At 43.0% G+C, this 18,148-nt stretch overlaps 1 protein-coding gene across 1 annotated transcript; it reads right to left on the bottom strand.

Moving 5' to 3' along the window:
• Positions 1–298: 298 nt before the first annotated feature.
• PRSS46P (serine protease 46) lies at positions 299–17,218 on the bottom strand. Its single transcript, XM_010997173.3, has 5 exons — positions 17,137–17,218; positions 14,201–14,378; positions 13,761–14,020; positions 12,801–12,964; positions 299–779 (listed from the first exon to the last, which is right to left on the bottom strand). Exons 1-5 carry the CDS (start codon positions 17,216–17,218, stop codon positions 525–527), a joined length of 939 nt encoding a protein of 312 aa, XP_010995475.1. The 3' UTR covers positions 299–524.
• Positions 17,219–18,148: the final 930 nt, after the last annotated feature.

The raw sequence follows: 18,148 nt of genomic DNA, 5'->3' as shown, positions 1-18,148 counted from the left end.
TTGGGAGAGGCCCACAGGTTCCGGTCCACAAGTGCAGGTCTGGTCATTGTGAGTTTCGTGGGAAGAGGCCAACCCTCACAGTAAGACCTGAGGGAAACCATTGGTCAGAGACCCAAGGAAGGGCCATGGGGGCCTGGGGATTGCTGGAGTACTGGGATGACTAAGCAGAGAGTGGGGATCACAGAATCCAGCTCTATGTTTGGCTGAAGAGGAAACTGTAGCCCAGAAAGGGGAACACATTGAGCACAAGTACAAGGAATACTGTCAGGGAGGCTTCCCTTGAGAGGACAGCCAGGTCTCTTGGGGGTGGGGAGGCTTTGAAGGGTCTGGCCAAAGTCAAGAACGATAACTTCAGTGGTACAAAGTTCAAGAGCATCTTCATTGAACTATAAAAAAACAGTGGCTCTGGGACCCTCCCCCAGGGTACTCTGCCTGATGTCCTGTGCTCTGCCAGTCTCCACTTCTCCTGCAGATGGACAGAGAAGAAGAAACAGCCTCCTGGGGGACTGCCCTGGAAACATCACTCACAGGAGCCACAGGGAGCCCAAGGAGAGCAGCAGAATGCAGCTGGTGAGGAAGACTGGGCTCAGGAAGGTGGGCCCAGCTCTACTGACGAACCTCACGTCACTGATCTGCTTCTTGATCCATTTAGTGAAGTGGGAGGTGCTGGTGTAGAGGCCCGGGAAGCGGTGCTGGTTGCAGCTAAAGCTCCAGCTCATCACCCCCATTTGAATCCAGGTTTTGTTCACTTGGCAGACAAGGGAATTGCCAGATTTACCCTGCGGAGGGAGGGAGAGAGGGAGGAAGGCATAAGGGAGGCAGCAGGAGAGCCTCCCTGCAGGTCTTGGATAAACAAGCTTGTCCTTTCCTCAGCCATATCCTTAGCATGAGCTGTGTTAGGCCCATGCTGTCCCTGATAATGAGGCTATAAACCTGCTCTATGACATGGAAGCACTGCATGGGGCCTACGCTCAGGATCACACTGACCTCTCTCTTCATTCTCCTGCTAACTCTCTGACCGTAACCCTGGTCCCCTCCTCTGCCCTCCCTTTAAATCTTGGTGGGCCTCCAAGGTGTTGCTCTTGACTTTCTTCCTTCCTACAATCCTGCTTGCAGAATGAGCTATTTGAAATGTAACCTTGCCCCCAGCTCTTTTTGTACAAAGCAGGTATGAGAATAATATTTACAACAGCATACGTCAAAAGGTAATAGCTGTTATTTCTGCTGGTGGTGGGTTTATGATTTTTTTAAAACTTACTTAAACTCTTCTGTGTTGCTGAAAAGTTTTAAAAAATCAGAAAAACAGCTTGCACCTTCCTTTCCTCTCTCTGTCTCTCTCTCTGTCTCTCTCTATATATATGTATTTTAATGTAAACCAAGATTTATAGGACATAATCTATGAAGACTGCATAGACATGTAAGGGAAAAATGATAAAATTATACCTAAGAACATAAAGGAAGACCTACATGAATGTACAGATACACCGTTGTTCTTAGAGGAGGCAATTTAAAACAATGTAAAAATGTCAATTCTCAGCATTTGGCTTCCTGCAGTATAGAAGACTAGATCTCTATCCCATCTTGTTGAAGATAACTAAACATGTGAGTTTTTTTTTTTTTTAATTATCAATTTAAATGCATGGGTGAGCTGGCAAGAATATAAAGACTCCTCAGAGTCCAAAACCCAAGGAAGGGCTGAAACCCAGAGAGCTGTCAGCAAAGCCCAGAAGATGGCTTTTGCCCCAGAGCCACTGGCCAAACCTAGTGAAACTGAGCTTTGGTTTTCACAGCCTCATTCATGAGTGCAGGAGACAAAAGGCAAAATCCAGGGTCTGCCCAAGGAGGGAAGCCTAAGAGGAAATCTACAAAAAGCTAAACCTCCCAAAAAGGACCACACCTTCCAAGTGAGGATAAACTGAGAACCTGCCCTCATGTGAACTTGCAACTTGAATTCACATTGTCTGGGTGGTTCAAAAACCCAGCCAGGAACGTCACTTAAAGCGGTCCTGGGTTGGTCTTGTGCCCAGGTATCTGGCAGAAGCAAATATAGATTCTGTCTGAAGGAACCCACTTTTCAAGCCACACTTTAGCAAACCCTGACAAAGAACACTCTACGGAACATGTCCTCACTCTTAAAACATCACCCTGCACACAGGGAAGTTGAGGCACCAGGAGCAGATGCCAGCCAGCAGGAAAACCAAGAGCTGCATCAGAGCCTTCACAGTTTAAGATTTGGAAACTATCACATGGAAGCCACGAAGTTTCTGGTAATGCACTATTTTGTAGGCTTGGTGGTGAAGGTATGGGTGTTGGTTGTACTATTCTTTATTCTCCACACATATTTTATAAATATTCTTTTATCTATTCAATAGAGGATAGAACAATCAAAAATCATAACAATGTCAGTTCTCCTTACGTTGACCTCTAAAGTTCAAGCAATTCCAGCAGGATTTTTTCAGGACCCTGACAGTCTGATTCTAGAACTGATATTGAAGGATAATAATAGTCCATGAATTCTTGGAACTTCATAGCTTTGTTACTTGAAGTAGAATAAATGTTTACAGAAGGTTAAAAAAAAAAAGTCCATGAATTCTATGACAGGTTTGAGAGAAAAAAAGAGTAAATTGGAGAGGCTGGGGGCTTGAGATACATCTAACCAGAGAGTTAGAAATATTTCCAAGCTATAATTATAGAAACCATGATATTAGCATAGTAACAGAAAAACAGACCAATGGGGCAATAGAAAGCCAGCCTGATGCCTTCAGGTGAGGAGACTTGCCCCAGAAAGGGTAATGTCTATGGGAAAGGAGGTCTCTGTTATAGATGGTAGGGAAAGTGATGGAGAAAAGTGAAGTTGATTCCAACCATAACAAAACTCCAGAGGAAATAAAACTCAAAATGTGAAAAGTTAGAAAGACAAGCTAATTAAAAACACAGGGCCATGACTGTATGACTTGGGATGAAGCCTATGTTTTAAAATAAGATCGAAACCCACAAACCTCAAGAGGGCATATGTGTTAGTCTTAATTACATCATAATTAAAACTATCTGTTCTGTGAAGGACACCAGATCTCATTGAAGATAGATGATGAATTAAGATAGGGCACTTGCTCTGTCTAAAACCAACCAGAGATCAATGTTTAGCATATCTAGGGAAATCCTGAAAATCAGCAAGCAGAGAAAGAGAATTGAGGGAGATCTGAGGGTTTCCATGTATAGGCGATTACCCAGTTGCCAGCTCCCAGTGCCCAGACCCCCATGCTCCAGGAGTACCAGAGGAAGGAGATGGAGTGGGGCTTGGTGCAGTTTAAATCAAATCCATTTTTAAATAGAGACTTATAATATGACAAGGTATTTAATAACTGAAACTAACTGAAAATAATGGGCTTTGCCCAAAATGATGTTTGGAGAACAGAGGAAGATTTGACATAGGGCATGTGGGGGTGATGACTTGAAAGAATAAAACCGTTTAATGTGAATTCTTTAACAAACTGAGATTCCACAACAAACAAATACAGTAGGGGAATGTAGCACAATATCATTTATGCAAATTAAAATACACATATAGCAACACTATGTATTTTTCAAAGACACAGACATCTTTAAAGCTATCTACTAAACAGATTTCAGTAGGTGCCTTTTGTAGGGCGAGATAATGGAAGATGAAGGGGAAAATCAAGCCAGTGATAATCAAGATAGTAATGACAGTGTGTAGGTCTTTACCTGAGAGATATGGTTGACTGGACTCTGGGAATCCAGAGAAAAAGAGAACTGAGAGAGAGAGGGAGAGAAAATAGAAGAGAGAGAGAAAGGTCTCCTATGTGGACATTCTCTTACCACAGTGAAATAAAACCAGAACCCAATAACAAAATGTGAACCACCTCATCAACAGAAAAAAAAATAACTTTCAAAAATGTTAAGGAAAAACAAAATTAAAATCTACAGCTAGAGTGTAGAAAGTAAGAATTCCATATATTGCAGAGCCCATGGGATATGCGCCTGAATTGCACACAGAAGAGTCTTGGTCTAAATACTTTTAATATCAAACAAGAAAGAATGAAAATAAATTATTTTTATTATCAATTATTTATCACTGCACATTCAGCTGAAGATGCTTGAAAAAGAATAAAGACACAAAGCAGATGTCATGCATTAGAAAACAGAAAAACCATAGACTTGAGGAAAAAAAAATCAGTAACAGGATAGATAAGCACCTTCTAAGTCCTACCAAGAAAAACTGAAAGAGAAGGAAAATGCAAATACTTTGTGGTATGAGTAGAAAAGAGACTAGAATCACATCCAGGGAAAATACGCTTTCTCAGAATCTGAAGAATGTTTATAACTCCCTCTTTATGGATTTAAATTCTGGCTGAAATGAATAATGTCCAAGAAGACACAAACCATAAGGCCAATAACCATGGACAAAACAGATTAAAATATTGCCCAAGAACTACCCCTTCAAAGGAAGACAGGCCTATAGGGTTTCACAGGCAACTTCCATCCAGCGTTCAAGGAGCAGATAATTTATGTTATATCAAATGTTCCAGAGCACAGACTAAGCTTCTAAGTGAAGCACAGTCCCAATTCTGCAACTTAACAAAGGGGGTGCCTTCCTCAACACACCTTAAATGGAGCCCAGCTTCACTGGAGGAAAACAAAACAGAACGCAAAGGTTGCTTGGATCGTGTCTCACAGGACTGCTGTTCCTGGGCCAGTACCTCTCCTGGGCCGTGCACCAGCACTATCCTGTGCCTGGCCTAGGGCCCAGAACAGGGTGTCTGCTGGATGAACAAATAAATTAAACATGTTCTTAAAAAAGGTATCATTAATCTGAATTCAACAGATGAATGAAATCAAAGCATACCATGACCAGGGAGGGCCGATCCTGGCTGGCAGGGTAAATGGACATGAGGAATCTGTTCATGGAACCAACTCAGCACATTGAGTTAAAGAGTAGAGTCATCTTGATAGCTGCAGAGAACACATTTTATGAAGCAAGGCATTCTTTCCCAAAATCAAATGCCGCAGTGGAACTGAAAGGAACGGCTCTCTCCCTGACAGATGACGTGCCACATCAGCGCTGAGCTTCGTGGCGAAGTGTGGGAAGCACTCCGAGGAAGGTCAGCAACAAGGAAAAGCAGAGCTACAATTCCAGGTTGCTTTGGGGGAGTGGTACCCAAAATAATGAAAAAAATAAAAATCATGAAAATTAAAGAGGCAAAATCATCATGAACTGCAGCTCCTACATGGGTATACACCTGGAAAGCCCAAGAGAGCCAACTGAAAACTCTTGGATATAACAAAAGGGTTCAGTGAGTGAGCTGAACGCCCAGATGTTTTCAACAAGAGGATGAGTCTGGGGGATGGAAGTGAAGCAAGAGAAAAGGAAGGAAGGTTCTTGTCCTGCTAAGGAGGAAACTGTAGACCTGATTAAGTCTAGATATTAAGTCAAGTTTAAATGCATGTGTGGAAAATATCAGGTGACCAGCAGCAGAATGACACTGAGATATGACAACTTCTAAACCAGTACAGGGGAAAAGTGGAGTGGAAAAAAAAATCAAACCAATACGTAAAGTGAGGGGTTAAGAAAACATTCTTCTTGGTAAATAGATTAAAGGAAAGCCTCCCAAATATGTTGGAAAATATAGTATTCAGCATTACACTGTTTACAAGAGACATACCTAAAACAAGTTAGCACAGTGTCTCCTGGAAAGACAGAGTAATTGTTCTGGAATATGATTCTTGATATTGCGATAAACAAGAAAAAGAAATAGGAGGCATATATATTGAAAAGTAGGAGCCAAATTTATCATTGTTTGCAGATGATATGTCTCTGGGCCTACAAAATTAAAGAGAATCCACTACATCCAAGAAGGTTGCTTATTATAAAGTAAATACACAAAAAATCAATACATAATACAAACAGAAAATACACTGAAAAAAAATAGCCATACTGCTCATAATAGAGAGAGAATTTAAAACACCTAGGAATAAAGTTAAGAAGCAGCATGCAGTCACTATATGGAGAAAGCTATAAACTCCTGCTCTAGGGGCATAAAGAAATAGAGCAAAATAGAATCTATTTTCCCTAAATCAATCTATTAATTCCCACCAAAATCACCACATGATTTTTTTAAAACATGATACTAAGATTGTTCAAACGACAAACAGGAAAAAAATGAACATCTGGAGACTAAACAACAATGCCACTAAAAAGCAAACAGGTCAACGGTGAAATCAAAAACAAAATCAGAAAATATCTCGAGACAAAGATTGTTCAATTAGAATGAACATGGGAGAACAGCCTGGTAAATTCTTTAAAAGAAGAATAATGAAGGAGGACTTGCCTTACCACATACGAAAAGGAATTAGAAAGTTACAATAATTTAAGAAGAGTGGTGGTGGCATAGGAATGAGACTGCAAAGGGCAGAAATAGACCAAAATAAGATGAGAATGTAGAATATAATAAGCAGGGCATTTCTTAATTCATCGCTAAAAAAAAACCCTGTAAGTATTCAATAAAAATTGTTTATATAACTGACTACATTTGGAGAAAAATGAAACTGGTTTCCTCTCACACCCCTCCAGATGAATCAAAATTTAAATACTTAAGGAAAAGAATGAAGAACATATATGAGTAAAGAATTTTATAATCCTAGGATGGGAAAGGTATTTCTAAGCACTGCATAAAAACTACAGTCATCAAGAGAAATAATGATAAATATGAACATATCAAAATTTTAACTAACTCTATGGTAAAAAATCCACACCAAAAAATGGTAAATGATGCACAAGTAGGGTAAAATACTGTAATGCGTTTTACAAAGGATTAAAACTTTTGGTTCCCAAAGTTTTTTTTTTTTTGATAACTTTTTATTTTGAAATAATTTAAGACTTACAGAAAAGCTGCAAATATGATATTTTTACCCAGGTTCACTAACTTAATGTTTAACCATATTTGTTTTATCTTCTCTCTCTTCCATACGTATGTGTGTATACACATATTTATGAACCACTTAAAATTACGTTGAAAAAGACATGATGTTCCTTTACCAGTAATTACTAGAGCATATAATAGCCACAGTTTTCACAAGTCCATAAAAAGAAAAGTAGTTTAATAGAAAAACATGGGCAAAGGACAGGGAAAAGTATAAATGGTCTACTGAACGCAGCAAGCACCTTCATCTGAATCCCCTTTGTCCCTTTAAAATGTATTTAAGGGGTGAGTTCTTTCCCTGACCCTGGGTAAAAACTTGGGCACAGTCAGAATGTTTTGCTCAGATGATTAATGTAATCATAATTACTATGATTACACTGTCACATAAACATCTCAGTTCAGAAATCAGAATATCCTTATCCATGTAATAATCACAAAGCTAGACTTGATTTAAAGTTACACTTCCCCCTACTGCTGTCTAGGGCTTTGGCATCAAGAGGCTTGGGAATGAGGAAGCAGGCTCTGTTCTCTCCTCTTCCCTTCCTTCAGCTCCCGCTCCTCTTACCCCACCTTGCTGGCCTGTCTTGTGAACCTACCAAGGTAAAGCAGGGGAGTAAAGAGGCAGGAGAACCAGCCTACCTCTGGGCAGTTCCTGGTCTCTCAGCCTGGGGGAGATTTACAGCTGACTGTCCCCTGACTTCAGGAGGCACACCTTGTACTCTCTGAGTGATCCTGCTGAAATCCCTCCCAGGAGAACAGGCAGCTCTCACCCAGCCCCTTACAGGGGAAGGGGTAAGAGCACAGGAGCAGCTGCTCTCTCCAGAGAAGCTCTCACAAAATCACCTCCATTCTACCTTTTTTGACCCTTTGATACACACATGTAGTGAAATGTCAGTCACACAACTCTGAATCCTGACAGATGGTGTATCTGGATGCCTTTGTTAATACTTCCTATTTAGCGTCCTGTTACACAAGCAATTTACAAAATTGCTCAATTTTATTCCATCAGAGCAAAAATAAATGTTTTATCCTACCAAAAAGACAAAAGTTAAAATAAAAATAATACCTAATGCTGGTGATGATGTGGGGAAATAGGCACTCATATACTGTTGGTATTAATATAATGGAACAAATTTTTCATTGGGCTAATTTATCAGTATCTATTAAAATTTTGAATGTGCATAAACTGATCTTGTAATTATCCTTCTCAAAATTTATTCTAGAGAAATACTTGAACAAATGTACAAAGATTTATGAACAAGGATTTTTACTCTAGCATGGTAGAAAAATATTGAAATGAGCTCAAATGTCTACTGAAGGGTTATATAGATTATGAAATAGCCATACAAGAGAATTATTACTCTGTAGTTAAGGAGAATGGAATATACTTGTAAATACAGACACAGAAATAGTCTAAGATACATTGCAAGTAAAAATTTTAAAGTTAGAGAATAAAATGATATTACAGTCCTTGTAAAAAATCAAAATCCTAACATTTATTTAAGGTTTTATATATGTATTGAAACAAATGTTGGGGATATAAACTAAACAACTTAGAGTGGAAACTTCTATGTAGTTTGATTACAGAAAAGTCCCATTTACTAATTTCTGCATTTACATACTACTTTTTTTAAAGGAAATATGTGTACTTCCTTCCAATCACAGAACATAGTATTTTTTTAAAAAGATAGTGTAAATGGAATCACAACAGTACAACATTTAAAGATGCATCCACAGTATAATAATTAAAAGATGATTTCAAGGCTTTAAATACTTCAAACACAAAACTCGAAAGAGGAAATCTTTTTACTCAAGAAGACAGAAACAGAAAAGCAAATCAAACCAAGAAAAGCAGAAGAAAAATTAATAGAAATGGAAAATAATGAAATAAACATTAAAAAATTTAACTACATACCAGGCCACCTAACAAGTCTCACCATATTTTATATACTAACTGGTGTCACTGTAGAATGAATTTTATGGCTATAGGGAAACAGAGTTGGAAATCCACAGCAAAAACAAACATGCAAATGTAAAAAAATACACTTCTAATTAAGTCACAGGTCAAAATGAAATAAAAGTGGGAATTATATAAAATATTTAGACATAGATGATAATAAAAACACTACATATTAAAATATGTGGCATTAAGCTAAAGCAATATTTAGAGAGAAATCTGTACCTTAAATACTTGTATTAGAGGGAAGGGGATCAAGATGGCAAAGTAAGAGGTCATGGAGTTCACTTACCCCCACAAACGTATCAAAAATATATCTACATGTTGAACAATTCTCATGAAAAACTAAATGGAAACTGGCAGAAGAACTCCTATATGACCAAGGCTGCAAGAAAGATAGGATGGACAAAAAAAGCATCAGGTAAGGACTGTGCCCCTGGGAGGGGCCTAAAAGGAAAAGAAAGACCACAAGGGTAGAACCTCACCGAGGGGAGTAAGTGGGTTGAGCCACAGACTGGGTGTCCCAGCACTAGGGTCCTACACAGAGGAGACAAGCCCGCTTGGCTGCTGGGAGAACCGCTGGAACAGACGGGCTGGAGATGTCTAGACTCCACTCCCGAGGAGTGCGCTGGTGCTGGCTTACCAACAGACAGAGTGGACAGAAGTCTGCTCTGGCGGCTGCTGCCTCACTGCCTCAAACTGGGCAAACACCCTGGCCTCACCCACTCAACACCACAGCTTGGCACAGGATCTAGGGCAGCCAGGTCCTGGGAAAAGACTCGATCTAGCGAGGCAGAGGCAGCACAGGGGTCTGGGGTTTGGTCCAGGTGAGGTAGCAGCGGCCATTGTTGGCACTTACTCAAACAGCCCAGAGAGGCAGCCCAGACCTCCAGTGGCAGCACAGCCCCTCCAACCAGGACAACCAACACCATGATCCCCACTACCAGCCTAGTGAACACTCCAACCCCGCCCACTGCACACCACATAGCCCTAGATGTGGGACAGCCAAATGAGAAAAGACCCAACCTTGGGCTGCATCTGAGCAGAGCCCAGAAGTCTACACAGGCAGCGCATCAGACCTCTGTAAGTGCACAAGCCCCACTTACCTCAGCAGTCCCCTCCTTTGGGGCAAAAGCCCCAGTGCAGGGAGAAGGGAAAACACACACTTAAAGGGAACGGAGCCTGCTCTAGGCCAACCCTCAGTGCTTCCTCTCCAGCAACTTGGGAGCAGACCTCACCCTTGACAGGGCAGCCATAGCCAGGGAGCAGAGACGGAGTCCCACCTTACACCCTGCACTGGCTCTAGCTCCTCCAGCACCTGCCACACTCCTTATCAAGGTGACTGTAGCCAGCATCCCCTGAGGAAAGATGTGGCTGGTATCAATGTTAAATCCAGCCCTCACACCAAAGACACTGGGTACATGCAGTCTACACAGGGATGCTCCTGCATAAAAACCTGCCTTAACTTAAAAGCTTTGCACAGCAAAGGAAACCACTGACAAAACAAAAAGACAACCTACAGAATGAGAGAAAATATTTGCAAATGATGTGACTGGCAAGGGGTTAATATCCAAAATATATAACAGCTCATACAACTCTATATCAAAAACCAAATAATCCAATCAAAAATGGGCAGAAGACCTGAATGGATATTTTTCCAAAGAAGACATACAGATGGCCAACAATCACATGAAGAGACTCTCAACACCGCTATTTATTAAAGAAATGTAAATCAAAACCACGATGAAGTATTACCTCATACCTGTCAGAATAGCCATCATCAAAAAAATCAACAAACAACAAATGTTGTTAGAAATGTTGGAGAAAAGGGAGACCTTGTACACTGTTGCTGGGAATGTAAACTGGTGCAACCATTATGCAAAACAGTATGAAATTTCCTTAAGAAACTAAAAATAGAGCTACTATATGATCTAGCAATTCCACTCCTGAGTATATATCCAGAAAAAGTGAAAATGAAAAAGTAAATAAAAAGATACATGCATCCCAATATTTGTAACAACACTATTTACAATAGCCAAGACATGGAAGCAACCCAAATACCCATCAACAGATGACTGGCTTAAGAAGATATGGTATATAGACAATGGAATATTACTCAGCCATAAAACAAAGAGTGAAATGCTGCCATTTGCAGTAATGTAGATGGATGTAGAAAATATGCTTAGTGAGATAAGTCAGAGAAAGACAAATACTATATGATACCACTCGTAAGTGGAATCTAAAATATAATACAAATGAATGTATATACAAAACAGAGTCACAGATATAGAAAACAAAATTGTGGTTACCAGAGGGAAGAGGGAAGTATGGAGGGACAAATTAGGGGTATGGGCTTAAGTACTATATGTAAAATAGATAAGCAACAAGGATATACTAGATAGCACAGGGAATTATACCCTTTATCTTGTAATAACCTATAATAGAATATAATCTGCAAAAATACTGAATCACTATGTTATACACCTGAAACTAACACAGTACTGTAAATCAACTATACTTCAATTGAAAAAAACACAAAAAATATTTGCTTTCAAAATGAAAAAATGTATGAAGGTGTCCAGCTCAGAAAATTAATCCCAGTATATACAGAAATTTGATTTTATGAGAGAAGTGGTGACAGCACAGGAAATGGTTTTATCAATGAATGGCACTAGGACAACTGGTGGGTCATATGTGGAATTAAATAAAAATAGATCCCTAATTTATATCATTCCCAAAATGAATGTATGTGGATTCAAGACCTAAATGTAGAAACCAAAATTTCCAATCTTTAAGGAAAAAGAAAACATAGAGAAATATCTTTATAATCTCAGGAAAAGGAAGGATTTCTTAAATAAGCATAAGCCAAAAAGGAAAAAAATGAATATATGTTTGACTAAAATAAAATCTAAACTGCTGTCAGCAAAGGACAGTATATACAAAAATGAAACGGTAAATCAAAAACTGAAAGAAAATATTTACAATATATACAATGAACATAAAATCAGTATCCAAAATATAAAAATATAATAAAAATGAAAAGGCAAACAATAGAAAAATGTGTAAAATATCTGAACAGGTGACTCACAGAAGAATTATGAATTGTGAACAAACATAGGAAAGGGTGCACAGCTGCATTAGTAACTGGGACGTGTACACGCAACCACAATGGGAACTATTTCTCTGGTTCTCACTCAGCAGAATGCAAAACACTGTACAGTCTGACAATACCAAAAGTTGGCAAGGACATAGAGCAATGGAATTCTCAAACACTGCTGTAAGAATATAGATTAATACAATCACTTTGGAAGACAATTTGGCAATGACGATTAAAGATGAAAGTATGTACAGCCTGTGACCCACCAGTTCCTTGCAGGATGTACCACGTTGAGAAATTCTGGAACATGTAAATAGGGAGGTGTGTGTAAGACTATTCAGAGCAGCTGAGTATGCAATATGAAAAAATTAGAAGCTACCTCAATATTTATAACAGGAGAATGAATAAATTGTGGCATATTCACAAAAGAGAACGTTGTAGATTGAGCACTTAGTCTATCAGAGCTGCATGTATTGATATGGATAAATCTTTAAAATGATGTTGACTAGAAGATGTAAGAAGTAGAAGCACACTTACAGAATGATGCCATTTATGCAAACCTGGTTCTACCAGCACCTGGCCCAGATCTGGGCATGTGACTGACATTCAGAAGTGCTCAAATACCCTGAGAGGTACTATCATTAATTATCATGGACAGGAGCAAAAAGTATTTGCACCCTTATTTTACAGATTGGGGAAACGGAAGCCCAGGGAAAGGAGATTTTCATAAGGTCTCCCAGTGCCAATGTGGAAAGGAAGGCATGACCTCTCAGAGTCCCATTCTTGCCCTGGTCCAAACACTGCGCACCTGACACATGTCCATGCCCCATTGTGAGGCGGCACACATCATGTCATTCCCGATGAACTTCTTCTGGTCCTTTAAGAAGAGGAACTTGTACTGTTGATGGCAGATCTTCTTGTTTATGATCTTGACAGCCACCTCCTGAAGACTGTAGGAGGGCTGTGGGGTCACTGGAGAAAGAGAGATCCTGCATCATCATCCCTTCCACTCTGTGGCATAGTTCCATCTTGGAGTTGTCCAGATTCGCAATGTGGGAGGCAGAGCCATTTCCTGGGATGGTGATTTATAAAGGCCCCAACCCACAGCCTGACTTTTGAAAAAGCCCAAGCTCAGTAAAAATTCTAAGCAAAAGTCCCCTGAAGGGCTCAGACCAACATGCAGGCACTGAATGAAGCCAAGGAGAGATTACCCCAATAAATCAGGGTCCATGAGGGTGAGTGGCTGAGCACTGCTCCATGGCTACTTGTCAAGACCCTAGAGCCCGGAGTGAGCAGCCCCTGGAGGGCAGGACCCCACAAAGGCTCCTCAATTCTAGGACCTCAGGGTGGCAACAACAGGGGACAGGAATTAGTGGTGCTCGAGGTAACAAGTGTGTACAATGGCTGCCCAATGCCTAGGTACCTCCTGAGACCATGGCTTTTGTTCCACCTGCAGACAGGGAATCCCACTAATAGCCAAGGATTAATTTCCTACCATGCTGCAAGGTGAGAGATTGACATTGGATTTAACTTAGCTTTGGGAACTGAGGTCCATACAAGCCATGCGTGTTTTACACTAGGACACCGTGTGTATCTTTCTATCAACAGAGATCAGGATGACATGCAGCACATGTAGGTGCTCAGGAAATGTTTGCTGATAGAGTGAATAAGTGAATAAAAGTGAAAAAAATAATGGACAGAGGAGCCCGTGGTGGAGTTGTGTTCTGAAGAGGCAAGGGTCTTGGGACCTCTGCCTGCCTTTACTTACCTTTTGTATCTGTTCGGGCCCACCCGATCACCCAGCACATGGATCCGAGAGATGGCTTGAGTTTGGGGGTGGGTAGACAGACAGGCTGGATGAGGGGGGACCAGGAGATGGAGTCTCCAAGCTTTAGGAGGGCAATGTCCTGGGATATGAGGTTGTTGAAATCCTCATGAATTGCAATGTGAGTGACAGAGAGCTCAGTGCCATCTTCGGAGATGTGTTGAACTCCCACCTTCACAGAGTATGCTTTGGGGTCTTTGGATCTGCAGGGCCATGGGTAGGAGCAGACCACCAGCAGTGAGGTCAAACGTGGTATGGTTGGAAAGACACAGGCTAAGCACAGGGCTACCCATCCAGGACCCTACTCCCAGATCCCCACATTCAGCAAGGCTTCCCATTCCAGAAAGCAAAGCCCTGGAGACTGGCTGGCTACCCTGACTGACCTGTATAAGCAGTGTGCAGCTGTAAGGACCCACTGGTGGTGGATGATGGAGCCGCCACAGATGTTCATGCCCATGAACAGGATGCTCACCTGCCATGGCCACTTGCCTACCTCCACCAGCTTCCCCTTCACATTCTTGCAGGAGATGTTAGTCTGACCACAGGCCCGGAACCAGGATCCTTAGGAAAAGGGTAGGGGGTGGGCCATGCCAGCCCCTTGCAGACTCTCAAGCAGCAAAGGGCAGCTCTCAGATTTCCATATGCACATGTGGGGAGGGGCTTTTCCCATTACCCCCAAAACAGCTACCAAAGACAGGAGGAGACTGCTATGAAGAGAACCTCCAAATAATGGGGATCAGACAACCCCTCTAAGGCTTGTTACAAGTCACCAACCCAGGATTCATCCCTTCCCCTTGTTTAAACAAGCAGATACTTAGGGGAATGAAGGAGAAGAGAGAATCATCAGAGGGCTGAGTTGTCAGTCAAGGGCTAAGTGATGGGGCACAATGAGCAGGACTGCTAGTCATTTGTAGCCAGAAAGCAATGGACAACGACGTCACATTGTACAACTCCAGGGCCGGCCTTCATAGACTACCACCCCTGGAGGCGCATCCTCTGTGACCAGACCAGAAAGTGAGCAGAGATGCTTGTCAGTTCCCTCCCTGCCTCTCACTAGCCCTGACAGCAGGAGTGGGAGGAGGGGACACTGCACCGAACTGGACATGAGGTTGCTATTTTGAACTGGACCATCTTGGACTGGTATTTGATAACCGAACATCACTGAAGACAGGAAAGAGAGAAATCCTACCACAAAGGTTGGCAATCAAGATTAAAGACAAAATAAAAGGTTTCTTATGCAGAGCTTACTGTCAAGTTTGGGCTGGCCAAGAAGTTGTTATATGTCATCATGGACCTCCCCTCATGCAGGCGGAATTGGATATGTGTTTACACTGTCTCAAGCAGACACAGTTCCAGAAAGTGTTCCCCTAGGCAGTTCAGCATACAGTGCCAACCAGAGCTTCAGGGACTCAGCAGCAGCAACCAAGGCTTGTCCTCATCTGGGGTGCGGGTGGAGGTCTGTGGTGGTGGTGGAGGGGCCCGACAATAAACAGACAAGGCTAATAATCTATTGCAACCAATACACATGAGCAGAAACATCTCCTGGGCCTGACTCATGGAAATCCCTCAAGAGGATCACAAACCATTGATGACTGGGCTTGTTCCGCCATGCCCCAGGGCTCCTGGTACTACCATTAGATGTGGATCGCGGGTTCCCTTGCCACACACGTCCACGGCTGGTCATCTTTACCCTCAACCAATGGCTCCCCACAGGGATCCACAGGCACCAGCACAAGCCCCAACATTTCCATGGAGTTTTGTCTGCCTCGGCCTCTCATTGCTCCATTCTTGCCCATATCTCTACCCGGTGGCTTGCTGTCCTACTTTCCATCTCCCCTAATGGGGAGCCACATTTCCAGCCCTTCTCATATGCTGTGTGTACCTTGTTTCAGATCACAGCCTTCTCCAGTCAAGACCTTGGGAGCAGTGAGGGCTTCCAGAGCCTTGCCCTTTCATTTCTTACAAAGCTGAGGCCCTGGGGAGCTAAGGTCCTGCAGGATGAACTTCCCCACTTAAAAAGTGACAGCTCTAGGAGGCAGATTTGGGCTTTGCCTCTGTGCTCCACACCCTCAGTGGGTTCCCCAGTCTCAGCAAACAGCATTCTTCACACTCCCACCCAGGACAACGATGACTCTGATTTCCTTCCCCAAACCCTACGCAAGATTTGCAGGATTCCGCCTGGAGATGCCAGCACCAAGTACAGCAGCTGAACTTGAAGGGAGTCATGACAGATTATTTCGGGGCATGATGTGTTTCAGATCAACCCCGTCATAGGCACAGTGACACCATTCCATTCTACTGGGGACATTCAGTGGCTCAAACAGATTCCACTGCAGACCACCTCTACCACTTCTTGGAGTCCAGAGTCTAAGCACTCCCACTCACAAGCTGTACTCTGACATCACCGCCTGCACTCACACATGGCGATGGGAACACCTGTCCTGGCTCGTAACCTCCATCCAAGGTCACAGCCCTCCACTCCCACATCATCACAGGCACAGCAGTCAGCCATGAGGAGCAGCACACATCCTCAGCACCCGCCAAACATCACAGATGCCTGAGAGCAGTGCAGAGCAGGACAGCACTCATTCATCCACTCACTCATTCAACCAGGCACTGGTCTGGGAAGAAGGGTCACACAGTGGTGGAAAAGGATAAAGTCCCTAAGTTTGGGGACACACCCCTACTAACAGATGCCATGTCAGCATGTTTTCTGCCAAGTGGGAGAATGGGCAGCTGGCAGATGAACCGAACCAAAGCTGTCACCACAAAATTATATATGATTGATTAGAGTGGGAACCCGAAGACCTTCTGTCAAATGGGGTCCCAAACTTTTTATCGCCAAAGAGTCTATTGAAAACTGGTATTGAATCCTGGGTCCACAAGCACTTTGTTCTCTGGGACTTGGGTTTCTATTGTGAAATGGGGATATTGGTAAAGCTCACTTCACAGGGTGCTGAGACATAAAGGTGTGTGGATGAGCCTTATGGGGTGAGCAGTCATCCATGTATCACATTGTCCTCAGCACAAGTCCTGGTTCTCCTAGACTGTGCCTCCCAAACAAGCTTATCCATTCCACGGATGTTAGTTTGTTCCCATTTTTAAAATAAGGCTCTTCCCTCATGTTCATGATCACCCTGCAAACAGGAACTGCCTTGCCACTGTCTGGGTCCCCAGGCTTGGCACACCATTCAGTCTCATGAGGATGCACCCATCAGGACACAAAAAAGTGGAGGCCCTTCAGGCATGAAGACGGCTGACACAGGCACCCAGGCAAACGGATCCCTCCTGCCTCTCTCCCATGTTCCCAGAGGCCTACCTTCAACATAGAGGCTATTGTCAGCTCTGGCAGAAGAAAATGGAGATGTAAGGCCCTGAAGATCTCCTGACCCACAAGCCATAGCAAGAAGGTACACGGCTCTCACTGGCCCTCATAATGGGACTTGGGGGCAGGGTGGGGCAGGGCATTTCCACTGTGCGAGAATTCTAGAACTCATGGTTTGTTTATGCAGGGTAGCAGCTGGGGCAGCAGCAGGATGCCAAGGAGACAGTGTGGTCATGGCAAGGCCCTGCCAGGACCATGAGGTGATGCTGTTGCCAGGCACATCTCTGGAATGGTGCTTCTGGTGCCTAGTCCTGAGCCTGTGACAGCACTTGGTGGCTGGCCTGTGACAGTGTCTCCTAGGCTCAGCCTTGGCCTTGATGATGCCCCTGTATGCTTAACCCTAAGCCTGTGATAGCACCAGGCATCTGGCTTATGACAGTGCCTGGTGCCTGGCTTGGGAGGCACCCCCGGTGCCCAGTCTAAGATCCTTTATGAAGCCCTTTTCACGGACCCCCTGGAAGTGTGGAAACTGAGGCTCTGAGACGGGGAATGGCTAATTCCTGCTGTGAGTGATTGAGCTGGAACTGGGGTTTTTCCTTTTTCCCACAGGTTCTGCATTTTCAAGAGAACAGCTCATGGGTAGAGCAAGACCAGATATTTTTGGCCTGAGAAGGTGGCTTCCTGGGACGAAGAAGCTTGCAAGCCCGGGTCTTCATCAATCAGCACAGTAAATGACATCTTGGGACCCCTCCCCACCACTCCATTGAGGTCCCCACCCTCAAGGATCCCATGTTCCTCACACTGTCCATGAGGACACCTCACTCCTACCCCGCCCCGTTGCTAGTGTTGTCAAGGACATGGGGTAATGAGATCATTTACACACTGCTAGGGGAGATGGACTGGGGCCAGCACGGTGGAAAAGTTTGGTATCATTTAGTAAAGCAGACAATGTGCCTACCTCCAAACCTGCAGTTCTACTCCTGGGTGTGCGCCCTAGAAACCTCAT

This window comes from Camelus dromedarius, chromosome 17 (genome assembly GCF_036321535.1).
Source record: "Camelus dromedarius isolate mCamDro1 chromosome 17, mCamDro1.pat, whole genome shotgun sequence".
Lineage (NCBI taxonomy): Eukaryota > Metazoa > Chordata > Mammalia > Artiodactyla > Camelidae > Camelus > Camelus dromedarius.
This window is presented reverse-complemented; position numbering and strand designations above follow the sequence as displayed.